At 51.5% G+C, this 20,675-nt stretch overlaps 1 protein-coding gene across 15 annotated transcripts in view; it reads right to left on the bottom strand.

The window, feature by feature from the left end:
* nav3 (neuron navigator 3) overlaps positions 1 to 20,675 on the bottom strand; it is a 1,340,243-nt gene that overhangs the window by 425,801 nt on the left and 893,767 nt on the right. For 14 of the 15 annotated variants that reach the window (XM_072484719.1, XM_072484722.1, XM_072484724.1 and 11 more), the window contains 2 exons: positions 10,238 to 10,355; positions 9,556 to 9,608 (listed from right to left, as the gene is read on the bottom strand). In XM_072484719.1, coding sequence (XP_072340820.1) covers positions 9,556 to 9,608; positions 10,238 to 10,355 — 171 coding nt within the window. The other variant, XM_072484725.1, reaches the window with a different exon arrangement.

The following is a 20,675-nucleotide window of genomic DNA, read 5'->3' as shown; positions in this document are numbered from 1 at the left end:
CTCAGTACTGACGCTCTGACAATGCAGCACTCCCTCAGTACTGACCCTCTGACAGTACAGCACTCCCTCAGTACTGACCCTCTGACAGTGCAGCACTCCCTCAGTACTGACCCTCTGACAGTGCAGCACTCCCTCAGTACTGACCCTTTGACAGCGCAGCACTCCCTCAGTACTGACCCTCTGACAGTACAGCACTCCCTCAGTACTGACCCTCTGACAGTGCAGCACTCCCTCAGTACTGACCCTCTGACAGTGCAGCACTCCCTCAGTACTGCAGTGGGAGAATCCGTCTCTGTCTTGTGCTCAAATGGCTGGAGTGGATCCTGAATCAAGTGTCCAGAAGCAAGCGGAGCACTCGGAGCGCCGGCTGGCTCGGGTCAACTTCGATAAATACTGAACCTTTAGCCAGGACCAGAGCTGCACTGTGTTCTGTCGAGTCAGCAAAGTGTACAAAAACATCCAGAAATCATAACTGGGTAAAATAATGCAGTTCAAACCTGAGGAGAGGTAATGATGGGAAGCAGCAGTGACTTAACTGTCAGCTGGGACTGAAAACGAAGCAATAAAAAGATCCCATCGTATTAAAAAAAAATATTTTAATCTTGGCTTTTATCACAACAAAATCACCAATTGAGTTCGGATGAACATTAACTACAATTTTCTTGTTTAAAATCAAATATCTGCACAAATCCATGAATGACAAAAGGAAAGGGCAATATTCCAAAGGGGGTTACTAAGTGAAGGTTTTTTCTGGCAAACGCTTTTGTCCCCAGTTAATCTGCACCATTCTCCCAGCGAGATGCACAGGTCGACTCCACTTAACCAGAGTTCAAACTGTTTTCCTTCATTGCAAATGTGTAAAAAGCATCGGCATGACAAGAAATCTCCCTGCTGGACACTGACAGAGAAATTGCATCCAAAATGCACTTGAATTTGCACTGGTTCGGTTCGGGTCAGCTAAAATTCATTTGCAGACTCAGAAAACTAAACTACATTTTAGCGCAGTCTAATCAAAATAAATTAGAGTCCGTTCTGGATGGCATTAGCGGGGTCGCTCCCGGTGCTTGTAGCAGCCTGCCCTAGGCCGCACTTAGGGTAATTTCCTGTACTAAAGAGTCGAGCAGAGCTCCTCAGTGCAGGAAGAGATTGGGCGTCATTTTTAAATGGTGCTCAGAACTCTTGATTCCCCCCCCCCCCCCCCCCGAAGCAACCCCTAGACCCCCAATGCCCCAACTCACCTTTTGGGGGGTCCTTGCCCCCCTCCCCCTCAACCCATCACATACCAGCCTGATCCCTGGCGAGGGCACAATGCCAGCGTGGCAGCATGGCATTGCCAACTCTGGCAGTGCCAAGGTGCCCAGGTAATACCAGCAGCGCCAGGGTGCCACCCTTCCCGGATGCCGACCACCCATGGCCTTCGATCACCAGGGAGACCCCCCCCCCCCCCAAAGGTACCATTCTGCCTGGTCCCCATTAGTGGGGACCAGTACTGAATGGCGCCCAGCTGGGTCTTCCCGGCGAGACTAATTGATGCCGGGTGGATGATAGGTCCAGCGTCAGCACAGCCAAGTGGGTTCTTAAACTCGCTTAGCCATGCAAGACTGGGTCCCACCCAATTGTGGCGTCTCGAAAGGTCCGGTCGGCCTTTCCCGGGAAGGACCGGCCGTCCTGCTCCGGTTTAGGCCGGACACGGCCGGAATATCACGCCCTCCATGATCCAGCCTAATCAGGAACCTTTGACAGAATGATAATTGTTCCATTTTTTCCAATAAGTGTTTAGGAGCAGTAACCTGGCAAAGATTTATCAATAGAGATAAAGACAGATTTATCACCAAAATAGGCATTTTGGAAAAGTGTCTCAGTCCTCCTGCTGTGAGTAATCCGGTTCAAAGTCACTGAAAATAGCTTTCATAGTCTCCACTGAACCCTAACCAGTTCCTTCGGCAATTAATTATTTTTTGACATGAAAATATTGTAAAACATGCCGAGCGGTGCCTGTGAGCCTCGGAAAGTAACCACAATTTGAAATGTTTTCCTGAACCAGTGTGATCAGCGAATCTTCCAATTATTCCTGGAGGGGGCGGCCAGCATTGTGGGCGGGGGCCGGATCTGGGTGAATTGAAATTTGATTCCTGCAGTCAGGAACTGTAAATGCCTTTGGTTCAAACTTAATTCAATTTCAAATTCCCCAATCTACTTCAGCTGATCTGATTGGATCCCGCTGATATTAACAAACAGACACTGGGAGCGGGAATCTCTCACCCCAGGGCCGGGCCGGAGAATCGCGCGACCGGCGCGTATCGCGCCACGCCGCCCCGACGGCGGGACGCGATTCACCGGAGGGCGGAGAATCGGCGCCATTGGCGTCGGTCGGGGGCCGCTCTATGGGCCCCCCCCCAGGTAATTCTCCGCCCGGGATGGGCCTAGCGGCCATAAAAATAAAAAAAAAGTCTCACCGGCATTGTTCTACCCTCGTCTTACCTGGCGGGACCTCGGCGTGGAACGATCCGGGGGCGGCCTGTGGGGAGGGAGGGGGGTCCGACCTCGGGGGTGGCCTCCGCTGTGGCATGGCCCGCGATCGGAGCCCACCGATCAGCGGGCCGGCCTCTCGGGCAGGGGGCCTTCTTTCTTCCGCTCCAGCCCCTGTAGCGCTGCGCCATGTTGCGCCGGGGCCAGCGAGGAGAAGGGAGACACCGTGCATGCTTGGAAATCGCGCCGGTCCCACTGCGCATGCGCAGGCCTGCGGCTCCCAACTAACCCTGTAGGGGCCAGGATTGCTGCTCCTGAGGCCACGTTGACGCCGTTGGGAAATGCGACGACTTTTACGACGACATCAACACTCAGGTCAGAGAATCCCGCCCTGATAACTATTCTCACAAAATGTAAAATGAAACACGAAGGGCGGGATTCTCCGACCCCCCCCCACCGGGATGGAGAATCCCGGTGGGCGGCGCGAATCCCGCCCAGCCGCCGGCTATGTATGGTCCCACACGGCAGGACCTGGCAGATAAGTCGGCGGCGGCGGTCCTTGGGGGGGCGCAGGGCTCAGTGGCCTAGCCCGCGATCGGGGTGCACCGATCTGCGGGCGGGCCTGTTCCGTGGGGGCACTTCTTCCTTCCGCGCCGAATCTGTAGGGCTCCGCCATGGCCGGCGGTTCCGCGCATGTGTGAGATCACGCTGGCCCTTCGGCGCATGCGCAAACTCGCGCCGTCACTTCGGCGCCAGCTGGATCGGTGCCAACCCCTCCGGCATCCACCAAGCCCCCAAGACAGGTGACAATTCCTCACCTTGGGGGCCCGTTGATGCCGGAGTCGTTGGTGCCGGTTTTCCCGCTGGCATGGGGACTTAGTCCCCAGAAGGGAGAATCCCGGCCATAGAATTTACAGTGAAGGAGGCCATTCAGCCCATCAAGTCTGCACTGGCCCTTGGAAAGAGCACCCTACCTAAGACCACACCTCCACCCTATCCCCGTAACCCAGTAACCCCACCCAGCCCTTTGGACATTAAGGGGCAAGTTAGAATGGCCAATCCACCTAACTTCACATCTTTGGACTGTGGGAGGAAACCGGAGCACCCGGAGGAAACCCACACAGACACGGGGAGAACGTGCAGACTCCGCACACACAGTGACCCAAGTCCGCGGGTGACAGCCTGGTGGTGGTGGTTGGGGGTGGGGGGTGGTGGGGGGGGGGGGGCAGAGGCTGGATAGGGGTGACCTAAACGACCGCTGACACTCTGCAGAACCAGGGACCAAGATGGATGCACCGCAAGATGGCTGCCTTGCAGGCTGCCTTAAAGACAGTCCGTGCCTGGGCACCGCCCCAAGTCCGTGGGGAGGGGTCACCCTGACCACTCCGTCTGTTCCCCCTTCACCCTCCCCCGGCCCTGGCAGTGACACCCCACCCCAGCCAGCTCGCCCATTGTCTGTCCTGGCAGCCCAGTCGCTCCCCTCCATGCCCTACCTCCTCTATCTCTCCCTCAAAAGCCATGACGGTTTTTTCACGATTTTTAAATGCACATGTGAACTGCGCCGCCGGGTACTTGGCCCATCGGAGGGGGAGAATCGTGAAGGCCCTGGAGAATACCATGTCGGGCCCGCTAAAGATAAGCGAATGGTGTTTGCTGTTCGTGCATTCTGGAACACATTGACGCCGCTGTCACGGTGACAGAGAATTGCGATTTGCTGTCAAATCGGCACCCACCGCGATTTTGGCGTCGGAACCTATTTTCCGCCCAATCGCGTTTTCCGATTCCTGCATCGGCCAACAGAGAATCCCACCCAAGACCTCCAGCAGTGCAGCACTCCCTCAGTATCTCAGTAAGCAAATAGGTTCTAGCACTGCCTGCTTTCCCTCAAGACAAAGTGCAAACTAGAACTAGGCACAATATGAATCATCTGGGAGCAAATAGCCAGGGCATTATCTGGCTGGTTATGAAATGCATAAAAATGAATTCAAATTTATTTAATAAGAATGTCTTTGCTAATCTCCACTCAGCTACAAAGCATCCAAGAAGTGACTTCTGTGTCTTATATGAATGGCTAGTCTCTGACAAAGCAATGATCTGTAGCTGTTTATTCCACCATGTGTGAGTAGCAGCATGACTCCTGTGTCTATATATAAAAGGCCAAGGAGAAAATAACTGGCCATAATGTTGGCCTGAAACACTATTGGTACTGGACTCCAATCAAAAAACATGTGGCACCCTGTCCATACACTGGTTCAAAGATAATTTAAACACACTCGGCGTTTGACATGCTTGGTTACATAAGAACATAAGAATTAGGAACAGGAGTAGGCCATCTGGCCCCTCGAGCCTGCTCCGCCATTTAATGAGATCATGGCTGATCTTTGTGGACTCAGCTCCACTCTCCGGCCCGTACACCATGGGCGGGATTCTCCACCCCTACGCCGAAGTGGCCGCGCCGTCGTGAACGCCGTCGAGGTTCACGACGGCGCGGAACGGCCCCGGTCCCGATTGATTCAGGCCCTGACAATGGGCCAGTATCGGGGCCGCGTCATCTACCCGCGCCATGCCTTGTCGCCTGCGTAAAAGCGGCGCCGCATAGATGACGCGGCCGGCGCAGCATAACGGACGTCATCCGCGCATGCGTGGTTGTCGTCCTGTCCAAATCTGCCCCACAAGAAGATGAGGGACGGATCTTGCGGGGCCGCGGAAGGAAGGAGGTCCTTCTTCAGAGAGGATGGCCCGACGATCGGTGGGCACCGATCGCGGGCCACCCCACATTCAAGGTGAAGCCTGGTGTAGGATCCCCCCTCGCCCCCCCCCCACAGGCCGCCCCCCCCAGCATTCACGCACCGCCCACGACTGTAGTGACCAGGTGTGGACGGCGCTGGGGGGGAACCCGCAGTTTTGGCCTGGCCGCTCGACCCATCCGGGCCTCAGAATCGCTGGGGTGCCGGAGAATCGCCATTTTGGGTGTCTCCGACGATTCTCCGGCCTGCGGCCCGCGAAACACGACCGGCCCGTTCCAGCCGCTTGGGAGAATCGCGGGAGGGCGTTGGACCGGGGTCCCCGGAAATTTCGGCAGCCCAGGCGATTCTCCCAACCGGCGTGGGAGTGGACAATCGCGCCCCATATCCCAGAATCCCTTTATTCTTTAGAAAGGCATCTATCTTTTTCTTAAAAACGTTTAAAGAAGGAGCCTCAACTGCTTCACTGGGCAAGGAATTCCAGAGATTCACAACCCTTTGGGTGAAGAAGTTCCTCCTACACTCCGTCCTAAATCTACCTCCCCTTATTTTGAGGCTATGCCCCCTAGTTCTGCTTTCCCCGACCAGTGGAAGCAACCTGCCCGCATCTATCCTATCTATTCCCTTCATAATTTTATATGTCTCAATAAGATCCCCCGCATCCTTCTAAACTCCAATGAGTACAGTCCCAGTCTACTCAACCTCTCGTCATAATCTAATCCCCTCAACTCTGGGATCAACCTAGTGAATCTCCTCTGCACTCCCTCCAGTGCCAATATGTCCTTTCTCAGGTAAGGAGACCAAAACTGAACACAATACTCCAGATGCGGCCTCACCAACACTCGGTATTTGATGCACTCGGTCACACTTGTGTTTGACACACTCGGTCACACTGGGTGTTTGATGCACTCGGTCACGCTCTGGTCATTTACACACTCAGCCACACCCTGGGCGTCATTCTCCGACCTCCCGCCGGGTCGGAGAATGGCCGTTGGCCGCCGTGAATCCCGCCCCCGCCCCCGCCGAACTCTCCGCTCCCGGAGATTGGGCGGGGGCGGGAATCCGTCCGCGCCGGTTTGCGGGACCCCCCGCTGGATTCTCCGGCCCGGATGGGACGAAGTCCCGCCCAGGAATTGCCTGTCCCGCCGACGTAAATCAAACCTGGTATTTACCGGCGGGACCAGGCGGCGTGGGCGGGCTCCGGGGTCCTGGGGGGGGGGCGCGGGGCGATCTGACCCCGGGGGGGTGCCCCCACGGTGGCCTGGCCCGCGATCGGGGCCCACCGATCCGCGGGCGGGCCTGTGCCGTGGGGGCACTCTTTCCCTTCCGCCTCCGCTACGGCCTCCACCATGGCGGAGGCGGAAGAGACTCTCCCCACTGCGCATGCGCGGGAAACTGACAGCGGCCGCTGACGCTCCCGCGCATGCGCCGCATTTCCGCGCCAGCCGGCGGGGAAACAAACGCCATTTCCGCCAGCTGGCGGGGCGGAAATCCCTCCGGCGTCGGCCTAGCCCCTCAATGTTGGGGCTAGGCCGCCAAAGATGCGGAGCCTTCCGCACCTTTGGGCCGGCGCGATGCCCGTCTGATTGGCGCCGGCTTTGGCGCCAGTCGGCGGACATCCCGCCATTGGGGGAGAATTTCGCCCCCTGTGTTTGACACACTCCTGTTTGACACATTCGGTAATTAACACATACAGTGTTTGACATGCTCAGTGTTTGGCACACTAGGTCACACTCGATATTTGACACACTCGGTCACATTCTGTGTTTGACACGCTCGGCCACACTCAGTGATTTACGCACTCGATCTTTGACTTGCTCTGCCACACTGTGATTCACACACTGGGCGCGATTCTCTGCTCCCGCGCCGTTTCAGAGAATCGCCTGGGTCGCCAAATTTTCCCTCGACGCCGGTCCGACACCCTCCCGCGATTCATGGAAGCGGCCAGATCGGCACAATCGCGTTTTGTGCGGCGCGGTCCAGTGAATCGCCCGAGACAGCCAAGATGGCGATTCACCGGTACCCCCCCGATTCTCAGTGCCGGATGGGCCGAGCGGCCTGCCCAAAACGGCGGGTTCCCCCCGGCGCAGTCCACACCTGGTCGCTGCCGGCGGGAACAGCGCGGGAACGCTGGGGAGGGCGGCCTGTGGGGTGGCAAGGAGGGATCCTGCACCGGCTGGGGTCTCAAATGGGGTCTGGCCCGCGATCGGTGCCCACCAATCGTCGGGCTGGCCTCTCTGAAGGAGGACCTCCTTTCTTCTGCAGCCCCACAAGATCCGTCGGACATCTTCTTGCAGGGCGGGCTCGGGGAGGACGGCAACCACGCATGTGCGGGTTTGCGCCGACCAACCCGCGCATGCGCGCGTGGCGCCAGTTTTGCGGCACCGGCCGCGTCATGTATGCGGCGCCGCCTTTACGCGGCGCCAAGGCCTGGCGCATGTAAATGACGCGGCGCCACTCCTAGCCCATATTCGGGCCCTGAATCGGTCTGGATAGGGGCCGTTTCGCGCCGTCGTGAACCTCGACGGCGTTCACAACGGCGCGAACACTGTCTCCATTTCAGAGAATCGCGCCCAGTGTGCTTGACACACTTGGTCATTGACACTCTCGATTTCTGACATACTTGGTCACACTCGGTGTTTGACATGCTGAGTGCTTGACACATTCAGTATTTGACACACTCAGTCACGCTTGGTGATTGACAGACTCGGGCGGGATTCTCTCAGCCCACGCCGGGTCGGAAATCGCCGGGCTGGGGGCGATTCGCGGGACATTGCCCCAACACCGGTCCGCCGATTCTCCAGTTACCAGAGAATCGGCACCATTGACACCGGCGCAATCGGCGTGGCGCCGGTCGGGGGCGGCTCTACACGGCCCCCCCCAGGCGGTTCTCCACCCAGGATGGGCCGAGTAGCCGCCCAGAAGAGCCTGAGTCCCGCCGGCGCCGTTCACAGCAAGTCTTACCCGGCGGGATCTCGGCATCCACACTGTCTGGGGCGGCCTGGTGCGGAGAGGGGGTTCCGACCCTGGGGGAGTCCTCCACAGTGGCCTGGCCCATGAACGGACCCTACCGATCGGCGGGCCGGCCTCTCATGGTGGGGGCCTCTTTTGCTCCGCACTGGCCCCTGCAGCCCTATGCCATGTTGCATGCGTGCTTTCGCCCAAGTCGCAGTGCGAATGGCAGCACGGTAGCATTGTGGATAGCGCAATTGCTTCACAGCTTCGGGGTCCCAGGTTCGATTCCGGCTTGCGTCACTGTCTGTGCGGAGTCTGCACATCCTCCCCGTGTGTGCGCGGGTTTCCTCCGGGTGCTCCGGTTTCCTCCCACAGTCCAAAGATGTGCAGGTTAGGTGGATTGGCCATGCTAAATTGCCCTTATTGTCCAAAATTGCCCATAGTGTTGGGTGGGGTTGCTGGGTTATGGGGATAGGGTGGAGGTGTGGACCTTGAGTAGGTTGTCTTTCCAAGAGCCGGTGCAGACTCGATGGGCCGAATGGCCTCCTTCTGCACTGTAAATTCTATGAAAAAAAAATTCTATGAATGCGTGCGTTCGCCCTGGTCGCAGTGCGAATGTGTGACACTCTCGGCGCGTGGCACTCTCGGCGCGTGGCACTCTCGGCGCGTGGCACTCTCGGCACGTGGCACTCTCGGCACGTGGCACTCTCGGCACGTGGCACTCTGGGCGTGTGACACTCGTGGCACTCTCGGCGCGTGGCACTCTCGCCGTGTGGCACTCTCGCCACGTGGCACTCTCGCCGCGTGGCACTCTCGGCGCGTGGCACTCTCGGCGCGTGGCACTCTCGGCGCGTGGCACTCTCGACGCGTGGCACTCTCGGCGCGTGGCACTCTCGACGCGTGGCACTCTCGGATCGTGGCACTCTCGGCGCGTGGCACTCTCAGCGCGTGGCACTCTCGCCGCGTGACACTCGTGGCGCTCTCGGCGCGTGACACTCGTGGCGCTCTCGGCACGTGACACTCTCGGCGCATGGCACTCTCGGCGCGTGGCGCTCTCGCCGCTCTCGCCGCGTGACACTCGTGGCGCTTGCGGCGCGTGACCCTCGCCGCGTGACACTCTCGGCGCATGGCACTCTCGGTGTGTGACACTCTCAGTGTGTGAGATGTAATCATAGCTCCAAGTTCAAATGAATAACCAATTGCACAATTTGCACATGACCTTTCACTGGTACAACAGAATTTAGAAATCTGTCAAATGACATGCTTTAATAATGAAGTCTGAGTGAAATATTTACTTTTCAAATCCTCACACATGTCTGTGCACTTTGGTTCTATTTTCTTGCTATTTCCATCTATTCAATCAGGGAAAAGTTTTGAAATGTCTTACCATCTGGGCCTGGCTTCTTGGGCAACTGTTGATAGCTTCAACCTTCTCATTGGCTGTAATAAATGCAAACAGACAATAAACACTGACTGGAGAATTAGAGATAACTCTGGAACATTCAAAGCAGACTATCAAACTCCACCTGCACCCCCAGGCAGCATTCATCACAGGCTCCAGGCAGAGGTGAAGGTGGCACAGTGTTCCGAAAACAATTTTAACACAGCACGCAATACTACCCTGACAGAACGACGGGAGCAAGGAAACAGGGATGTTTGCAAAAAAAAACAACGAAATCACCAACCACGACTAATCTGAAACTCTCAGCAAGTGCCTTGCCTGGAGGTGGGATAACATTTCAAGGCTGTTTAGGAAAGCCGGAGACACTTGCACAGTCAGAGCTCACACATGGAGACCACATGGTAATAGAGAATGTGCACTAACTACCCACAGAAATATTGTCCAAATTATATAGATTAACCTCCTCTTCAGGCGTAATCTAACCAGATACTCACTTCATCTTACACTCAAAGTACTTTAATGTTCGTACACTTCTAGCAAGAATCTGTAATCCATGGAAATGTGATGCCCTATTGTCAGGCAATGTTATTCAGTGTTGAACTTGCTGCTGAAACATATTCTATGAAAACACTCGGCATGCTGTGATCCCACTGGGTTTCGTTCTCACCAATGATCTGAATGATTTCTGCCAACAGAACTCCATCAGCCACGTCCTGTTGCAAATCCTTGATCAGTCGTTTATGACCAGACCTGGCCAAGTAATGGTTGGCCCAATCAGTGTAAATCTGTATAGCAAGAGAGAGAGAGAGAGAGAGAGTCATAATTCTTGCAGCACAAACTCTGGCTGAAGCACAAAAGCTATTTTGGATCAAACTGCCTCCACATCGAGCGTTTTAAAAAAGGAAACTGCTTTAAAGAGATTTTACATTGCCCCTATTTGAATATGAGTCACTTTCAGCTAACACAAAGGGTGGTGTCATACTGATGACACACATTCATAAAATGTTACTCTCACTCAGGAGAAATGTCTTTACCCAGAGAGTGGTGGGTGCATGGGACCCGCTCCGACAGGGAAGCGGTTGAGGTGAATAGCGTAGTCTATGCATTTAAGGGGAAGCTGGAGAAACACATGAGGGAGAGAGGATCTGCTGATGGGGTGAAATGGAATAGGGCTGAGAGGAAAGCAAGTAGACTAGCATGAAGCAGTTGGGCCGAATGGTCTGTTTCTGTTCCGTGGTTAGGATGCACCTGGAGGGGGTGGGTCATGTGTTAAAACAAAACTTGCTCTCAGGTTGTTGGAGGTGATAACAGTAGCAAATAGAAGGAGCTAGGAATTTCCAAAACTACAAGCAAAAGCGCTTTCCCGATCTGTACAAATGCCTCATTAACTCTCGATTCTCCACAACAATTAGAATTTGTGAATTCTATCAGAAAAGCCTTTGGAGCTCTGCCAAAATCATCAGACAGGAAAAATCATCACAGTGTTTGCAGCTAGAATTCAGAACGAATCACACTGCAAGGAATTATTGCAGTCTAACAGTTCCTCATTAACCTACTCACCAATTTTACTTTATGAAACAATGAAAGGCAATAAAACACACGCTCTCTGTCTACCAGGAGCTGTTGGAGGCGGAGGAAACCCCGGTGGAGGAGCTTAAGGGCAAGTGGGAGGACGAGCTAGGAGGAGAGTTAGAGGCGGGTCTATGGGCGGATGCCCTAAGCAGGGTCAATTCCTCCTCATCATGTGCCAGGCTTAGCCTAATACAATTTAAGGTGGTCCACCGGGCACACATGACGGCGGCGAGGATGAGCAAGATTTTCGGGGTAGAAGATAGATGTGCGAGGTGTGCGGGAACCCCAGCAAACCATGTCCACATGTTCTGGGCATGCCCGAAGCTCAGAGGGTTTTGGCAGGGGTTTGCGAAGGCAATGTCCACGGTGCTAGAAACACACGTGGTGCCGAGTCCAGAGGTAGCGATCTTTGGAGTGGCAGATCCGGGAGTTCAGGGAGTGAAAGAGGCCGGCGTCCTGGTCTTTGCCTCCCTGGTAGCCCGGAGACGGATCTTGTTAATGTGGAGGGACTCGAAGCCCCCGAGTGTAGAGACCTGGGTTAGTGGCATGGCTGGGTTTCTCAGTCTCGAGAAAATGAAGTTTGCCTTAAGAGGGTCAATGTTAGGGTTCACCTGGCAGCCGTTCGTCGACTTTCTCGGGGAAAATTAAAATGTCTGCAGCAGCAGTATTCCAAAGGGGGCGGTGGATAGGTGTTAGATGGCGGAGGTGTGTGAAGATTGGGTCTGGTGGGGAAATGTTTATTTTACCATGTTAATGTTATTGTTTTTGTTATTGTTATAAACATTTTGTAAATACCTGAATAAAAATATTTTTTTAAAAAATAAAACCCACTCTCTCATTCTCTCTCTCTCTTGCACAACCACACACAGATGTGTGCACACACACACACAAACATTCACTCACACAAACACACTCACACACATTCACTCACAAACAAACTCACTCACTCGCACAAAAAAACCCAGATACACTCATTCACACAGACACACAGGGGCACATGCACACACTCACTCACTGGCATGCACACACACACATACACACTCACCCACACATGCTCGCTCGCACTCACTCACACATAAACACACTCACACAGATACATTCATTCACACAAACATCACTCATTCACACAAACATTCACTCACTCTCACATACACACTCACACAAACACACATGGGCACATGCACACACTCACTCACTGGCATGCACAGACTCTCACACACACGCATACACACTCACTCATAAACACCCACACACACAACCCCACACAAGCACAGACACTCACTCACTCACAGGCATGCAAGTATACACACACACAGACATACACAGTTATTCACACACACAGACACACTCGCACACACATACACATTCACTCACATCAACTCACAGACAGACACACTCACATACACACACATACTCACACAAACACACTCACCAATTCACACAAACACACTCACACAAACACATTCACTCACACAAACACACTCACACACTCAAACTCACACACATTCACTCACAAACACACATGCGCACACACACGCAGGCTCATAAGTGCACATGCACACAAAGACACACACACACATACACTCACGCACATACATACTCACATATATACACACACTCAGTCACACATATACACACTCTCACACACACTCACATTCCCATTGCACATACACTCAGTCACACACACACACGCACTCATGCACACTCACACACATACACTCACTCTCATTGCTTATACACTCAGTCACACACATACACACTCTCTCACACATACACACTCACACTCCCATTGCTCATACACTCAGTCACACACACATGCACTCACACATAAACTCACTCATGCACACACACATACCCACACATCCAGACCCTCACTCACACATTTATACACGCACCCATATAAAGACACTCACTCACTCATACACATTCTCACACCCATGCACATTAACACACACATATTCGCTCACAGTAACAGTCACACATACACTCACTCGCACAAACACTTGCGCACACACACAGGCATCCACACGCACTCACATCCTCATACCCGCGCACACTAATGCTCACACTCACTCACACAAATACCCACACTCTCACTTACACTAACACAAACACCCACTCATTAACATTCACACAAACACTCACACACCCACACACTAACACTCAAACATTCACACTTACTCACAGACATCTGCACAAACACACACCTGCACATATTAATACTCGTACAAACTCAGTCACACCAACACTTCCACTCACACTCGTACACTCACTCACACACACACTCGCACACTCACTTGCACACAAACAAATCAACACACAACACAGAATTATTAAAACAAAGAATATTTTCTCATCCTCGGTATCCAGGTTGCCTGGGCTTGGTTTTCCAATCTCGTTCAGAATTAATTCCTGAAGAGGATTCAGAGGGAATTAACGGAACTAAATAAATTCTCGAATACTGTTCTGCATCCCCGTGACTGTTAGCATCAGAGCAGTGCCCCCTGGGGTTGTCCCTGACATGTTTTTGATGCAGTCCGAAACCTTATTCTGACCTCTTTCATTTCTGAGTATTTTCAAATCTATGAAAAGGTGATAGAAATGGGACTGGATTTCCTTGCAGCTATTACAGGCATCAGTGCACGTTGGCATTTGAAGTTCAAAGACCACTTCAAGGCCTATTTAAACACAGCGATTAGTGAAACCACAAACAAATAATACATTGCAGATGCTTGAAGCTTAACTAATTTGAAGCGGAACTGTGCCAAATTCTTCTTGTCACTTAAGTTGGCATCGTGTCCTGATTTGGAATGTACAGCCTGAGCAAGGCCAGTGGAAGCAGATTCAGTGATATGTTGGATAAATGCTTGAAGGAGAAATCTGGCCTATGGAATAACGAGCAGGTTGTGAGTGGGACTGATTATAGTTGGTAAAGATATGATGGACTTGAGGTACCCTCAATAATGATGCTTAGAGATTAAACAGTAAAGAAGGCTTTATTAGGCTAATAACTATGCTACAGATTTGGACGAGAGCTGACTGCTGTACAGACCATGAGGCAGGCCTTTATGTATGGCTCCCAGATGGGCGGAGCCAGAGGCGGAGTCCCCAGGGTTCCAAGCCTGGTCTTCAAGGGGACATCACCTTACATGATGATAAGGCAGTAACCGTTCATCACAGGACTGAATGGCCCCTTCTTGTGAGATTCTGCATATCCACGTGTAAATAAATAAATTCATTCCCACCGATTCCTATAAGTCTGGTGTTGCTGAGTGTAACACATCCTTTATGTAGGAAAGAAAGTAGATTTTCATCAATGTTTAACCAACTTCCCAACAGAGGTCAGAATGACTCGGAGAAGTGTAACTGGGTTATAGTGATGAGACTGTGACCACCAACACAGAAGAGGGTCATGGGACTGGGAACCCAAGGCCGTCTTCCTCAGGGCTGGAAGCCCGGAGGTCCTTGAACATATGTGGGCTGATGCGCGTGTGCGCGCATGCGTGCCTGCATTCCATCCTGCATGTGCGCACGCGTGCCTGCATGAGTGCACATACGTGCATGTGCGTACATGCATGTGCAAGCATGCATGTGGGACCACATGTCTGCATGTACATGCATGCCTACGTGTATGTGTGTATGTACCTGCCTGTGTGTGCAGATGTGCATGTGGGCCTGCATGAGTGTGTGCCTGTGCGTGTGTGTGTCTGCACTTGTGTGTGTGCATACCTGCATGCATGTGCCTGCGTGTGTGCGTGAGTGCATATTGTGTCTGGGTGCATGCTTGAGTGCTTTTGTGTGTGTTTTACGTGTGTGCATGCAAACATGCCTGAGTGTGTACATGTGTGTGTGCATGGTGAAGTGCATGCATGTATGCTTGAGTTTGTGTGTGAGGGCATGCGTGCCTAAGTGGGTGTGTCATGCATGCATGCCTGATTGAGTGCATGTGTGTTTGTGTGCACATGCACACGTGCTTGCGGGTGCATGCATGTTAGTGCGTACGCACCCGAGTGTGTGCGCGCATGCGTGCCTGAGTGCGTGTGTGTATGCATGTTGTAATCTTTGAGAATTTGCGCAAAGCTGAGCAGGTACTTCACAAAACCACCAAAAGAACACAGTAAGAAACCAGGACAAATGATTGGCCTTCACTGGCTCACCCTACAGAATGATCAGCTCATCCTAAACTCTGCTGCCTGTAACCTAACTCACACCAAGCCCTATTCCCCCACGTCACTGACCAATATCAGCTTCCACTCCAGTAAAGCCTTGAGTGCAAAATTCTCATCATGACCTCAGCTCTGCCTATCGCTGTAAACTTCTATTTCTTATGTCACACAGGGATTACTAGATGAAAATTGACCAGGGGCCATTTCCTTCCCACTGACCATCCCGAAAGTCACATGATACAATGTTAATGGAGTTACTGACCAATCACAGTGACCAATCCCTATCAACAGAGCCAGACATGAGGGGCGGAAAACACCCAGTGATGGAAAACCAAGGGGCAGAAGTCACCAAGTACGTTAAACCCACCACAGGCCTTGGCTCAACTTACTCATATATTTATACCAGTGATATTATTGAAGCAAAATCATTATATTTCATTTTTCAAAATAAATTTAGAGTACCCAATTATATTTTTTTCAATTATGGGGCAATTTAGCGTGGCCAATCCCAGGTCTGGTATTCGAACCCTGGTGCTCAGTGTCGTAGCCACAGTGCTAACCACTACACCGCCGTGCTGGCCCTAGATTTCATTTTTAAACTCCCCTTTTTAAGTTTACCTGCTTCAAATTCCCCGAGACTAAAGATCTCAATAAACCATTGCTATCTGCTACTAAAAAGGTTTTCACCACATGGACCATAAGACGTGGGAGCAGAAGGCAGCCATTCGGCCCATTGGGTCTGCTCCACTATGCAATGAGATCATGACTGATCTGATATGATAATCCTCAACTCCACTTTCCCGCCTCACCCCCATAACTTTCAATTCCCTGACTGATTAAAAATCTGTCTATCTCAGCCTTGAACATAGTTAATGACCCAGCCTCTACTGCCCTCTGCGGTAAAGAATTGCACAGATTCACTACCCTCTGAGAGAAGAAAGAGGACCAGGCAGGTGCTGTTAATAGTGATACAACTCTGAATCAGGAATCCAACTGGAAAAAGGCTCTCTCACTCCTGTGAGATTGAAAGGCCAGGGGCCATACCCAATCCATATGGTGGAGGTAGTGGGGGCAGACAGCAGAGAATGGAAATAAGAGGAGACAGATTGTTTATATTGGACCAACCCTCAGAATAAGGACAGATGAAAGACAAGACTGTCACTGCAATACTGACTATGTGCTACATTGTCAGAAGTTCAGTTCTTCAGATGAAGCATTAAAACATTCAAAATAATAATCCATTAACATCGAGTCTAATTATCCCCTGACCTCTCGGTGTGGTTCATCTGAAGATTACACTGGGTAATTCACTAGCTCCAATGTGGTGAGACACTGGCTATAGGAAATTATTCAATTTGCTGATCACCTTCCTGTCATATTTCACATTGGGATTTCGAATGAAGTGCAGTCATTTTACATTTACAGAGATAGGACGTGGGGTTAATGGTTAATAGACAAGACTGGGTCAATCTAATACACCGCGTTTTAAAATTCACTGCTGGTGAGTGTGGGAAGAGAGTATAATTACAGTGTGACAAGTTTACACAAACATGAACTCTTTATAATAAAATAATTGACAGCAAGTGTGTGCGAGCTGCAAATGTAACATTTTGAATGGATAACATAGAATAGAACATAGAATTTATAGTGCAGAAGGAGGCCATTCGGCCCATTGAATCTGCACGGGTCCTTGGAAAGAGCACCCTACTTAAGCCCCACACCTCCACCCTATCCTCGTAACCCAGTAACCCCACCTAACCTTTTTGGACGCGAAGGGCAATTTAGTATGACCAATCCAACTAACCTGCATATCTTTGGACTGTGGGAGGAAACCAGAGCACCCGGAGGAAACCCACGCAGGCACGGGGAGAACATTCAGACTCCGCACAGGCAGTGACCCAAGCCGGGGTTTGAACCTGGGACCCTGGCACTGTGAAGCAACTGTGCTAACCACTGTGCTACCGTGTTGCCCCGTGATACACATAGATAACTGCATTCCTCCAACACTGGTCCTTGAACATCCTCCATTTCAATCAGACCACCATTGACAGCTGTCCTAAATTCTGGAATTCTCTCCCTAAGCCTCTCCATCTCTCTCTTTCTGTATCTCTCTCGTCCCCTTTAACCTGATTCTTCTAACCTGCTTGACAAAGTATTATTGATCACCAGTCCCTATTATCCCCCGACATGGCTCAGCGTCTATTTTAGTTTGACAATTGCTCGTGTGAAACACCCTGGGACATTGTACTATGTTGAAGGTGCGATTATCCAGGAGACACGAGCAGGAAGGCTAACGTAGTTTATCCACAATCGTACAACAATGGAGTCCCAAACCGCGACGATTAACACTCCCGGTCCCGGCTCAGTTAACCAGTCCCAGCTGGGCGGGGCTCCGCCCGTTACCCAGGAAGCACATACTCCACAAGCCCCACGGGGAGATTGATTAGTGATCCCCCATGCTCCTCATGGGGGTTATCACAGAAGGCACTTTATAAATACAAGTTGTTGTTGTAAACTCAGCTGACATATTCCACGTGTAATACTGAAATATTGTCACATGAGGGCGTGATCTGGACACTAAAGCATTACTGAAGCTGACAATCCTGATCTCAATTCTCCCACAACGCTCTGACAGGATCACAATGGAGAGAGGTTTCAGGTTGATGGAGGCATTCAAATAGGAGCTCGTCAAACAAAGACGAGCAGAATTCTGGAACAACCCCCTCCACCCCAGCCCCCGGCTGCCGAAAAAGCTGTTGAGGCTAGCAGGGGGGGAGGTCAATAAAAACTTTCAAAACTGAGATTGAGAGATTTTGTCTGTTAAAACTATTATTGATATGGATGTTTGTCAGTTAAAACTATTAATGATATGGAGTCAAGGTGGGTGGCACGGTAGCACAGTGGTTAGCACTGTTGGTTCACAGCCTCAGGGTCCCAGGTTCAATTCCCGGCTTGGGTCACTTTTGTAAGGGCCACGAAGAATCCAGCACGAGTTTTAAGGATACAAAGTAATAACATTTATTTACTATAACATATATACGTAACAGTAGCAGTAACTTCCCTTGCTACATACTCCTTCCTGCTGGTTCCTGAACTGGCCAGCTTTATTTATACCAGGAGTTTACTAGTGGTTTCTCCGCCCCCCTCATTGGGGAAGCTCATACTCCCACAGGATTGTGGGATAGTCATTAGTCCCCAGCCAATGGTAAGTAGGCAGGTTATGACAGTCACTGTCTGTGCAGAGTCTGCACGTTCTCCTCATGTCTGCGTGAGTTTCCACCGGGTGCTCCAGTTTCCTCCAACAAGTCCCAAAAGATGTGCTGTTAGGTGAATTGGACATTCTGAATTCTCCCTCCGTGTACCCGAACAGGCACTGGAGTGTGGCGACTAGGGGCTTTTCACAGTAACTTCATTGCAGTGTTGATGTAAGCCTACTTGTGACACTAATAAAGATTATTATAAATGGAGCTAAGATACCGGGAACAGCCATGGTAGAATTGAATGGCAGAACAGATTTGAGGGGCTGAATGGCCTCCACCCGTCCTATGCAATCACTTCATCCGATACTGCATCTAGATAGGATTGACTGATGATTGCTTCAAGTAAATATTCCTATTAGGGGGATAAATATAATTCACATCTCACATGTTAACATATCGCTGCCATAGTAACAATGGGGCAACTAAACCAATGCAATTAAATTTGGCAACCAATAAATTAAACTGAAGCTGTACTACACCAGGACTGATACTGTATCCATGTGAACCAACCCCAGTGCATCCTTGCAATATGCTGCATTTCTTCAGTTTTCCTGTCCCTATCTCAGATGGCAAAAGTCTTACTTCTAAATGTAAGGTGTGATTCACCCACCGCATTGCTCCCGGCACGGAGCCAATATGCTCATTTAGATACCCAGGCGTCGAGTTCACCCGGTGCCGAGGGTCAATGACCGCGCCCCCGAGACCTCACCCAGGTGCCATTTAGCACTGGTTTCCACAAACGTGGACAAGGCGTGTTGGAACCTTGGTGGGGGGGGGGGGGTCTCACAGGCCATTAAAGAACCCTGGATGGACAGGACGAGACAGGGTAGTACCCTAGAACTCCGCCTGTCACCGGACTCCTCGGCACTGATAGCTTGGCGCACTTGCAGTGCCAGGGTGCCTGGGTGGCAGTGCCAAGGTACCCAGGTCAGCACTGGCAAGTTTCAGGTCCTGGGGGGGCCTTGCCCATGAGAGGTGGGGTTGATTGGGGGGGGGGGGGTTGAGAGGCTAAGTAAAAGTTGGGGGAGTGAAACGGGTGGGTCCAGAAAACTGAAGGGGGGCCTGAAAGAGGGGGAGATGTAGAGATCAGGGCAGCTGGTCAAAATGCCGCCCAATCTGCAAGGTGCCAGTCCTGCTGTCGAACTCAGCCAATCAGCATAGGTAAAGAGCCTGTGTGGGGAGAAACTCCCCATGGCCCAAAAATGAGCAAAGTGCCGGTGAATTGCGGGGAAAAACCTTGCAAAACTTAACCAAAAGCTGACTTAGATTTATTACTGCTGAATCGTGCCAATAGAATAGCCTCGCAATGAATAGCCTCGCGAAGAAGAACAGCCTCACAATGAGGAATAGCCTCATGAAGAAGAATAGCCTTGAAATGTGGACTAGCTTCGTAATGTGGAATCTCCTCGCAATGAGGAATAGCATCGCAATGAGGACTAGCCCAGTGAAGACAAATAGCCTTAGGAAGAGGAATACCTCGCAATGAGGAATAGCCTTGCAATGTAGAATAGCTTCGCAATGAGGAATAACCTCACAATCAGGAATAGCCTTGTGAAGAAGAAAAGCATCATGAAGAATAGCCTTGAAATGAGGAATAGCCTCACGAAGAGGAATCACCTTGCAGAGGAATAACCTCGCAATGAGGAATCGCCTCGCAATGAGGAATTGCTTCGCAATGAGGAATCGCCTCGCAATGAGAAATCACCTCGCAATGAGGAATAGCCTCATGAAGAGGAATAGCCTCATGAAGAGGAATGGTCTCACAATGATGAATAGCCTCATGAAGAGGAATAGCCTCGTGAAGTGGAATAGCCTCGTGCAGAGGAATAGCCTTACAATGAGGAATAGCTTCACAATGAGGAATAGCCTTGTGAAGAGAAATAGCCTTGTGAAGAGGAATAGCCTCACAATGAGGAATAGCCTCGTGAAGAGGAATAACCTCATGAAGAGGAATAGCCTCGTGAAGAGGAATAGCCTCGTGAAGAGGAATAGCCTTGCAATGAGGAATCGCTTCACAATGAGGAATGGCTTTGCTATGGGGAATAGCTTCGCAATGAGGAACAGCTTTGCAATGGGGAATAGCTTCATGAAGAGGAATAGCCTCGCA

Source organism: Scyliorhinus torazame, chromosome 19 (genome assembly GCF_047496885.1).
Source record: "Scyliorhinus torazame isolate Kashiwa2021f chromosome 19, sScyTor2.1, whole genome shotgun sequence".
Classification (NCBI taxonomy): Eukaryota; Metazoa; Chordata; class Chondrichthyes; order Carcharhiniformes; family Scyliorhinidae; genus Scyliorhinus; species Scyliorhinus torazame.
Note: the sequence above shows the minus strand (reverse complement) of the source record. Positions and strands in the feature narration are given on the sequence as shown.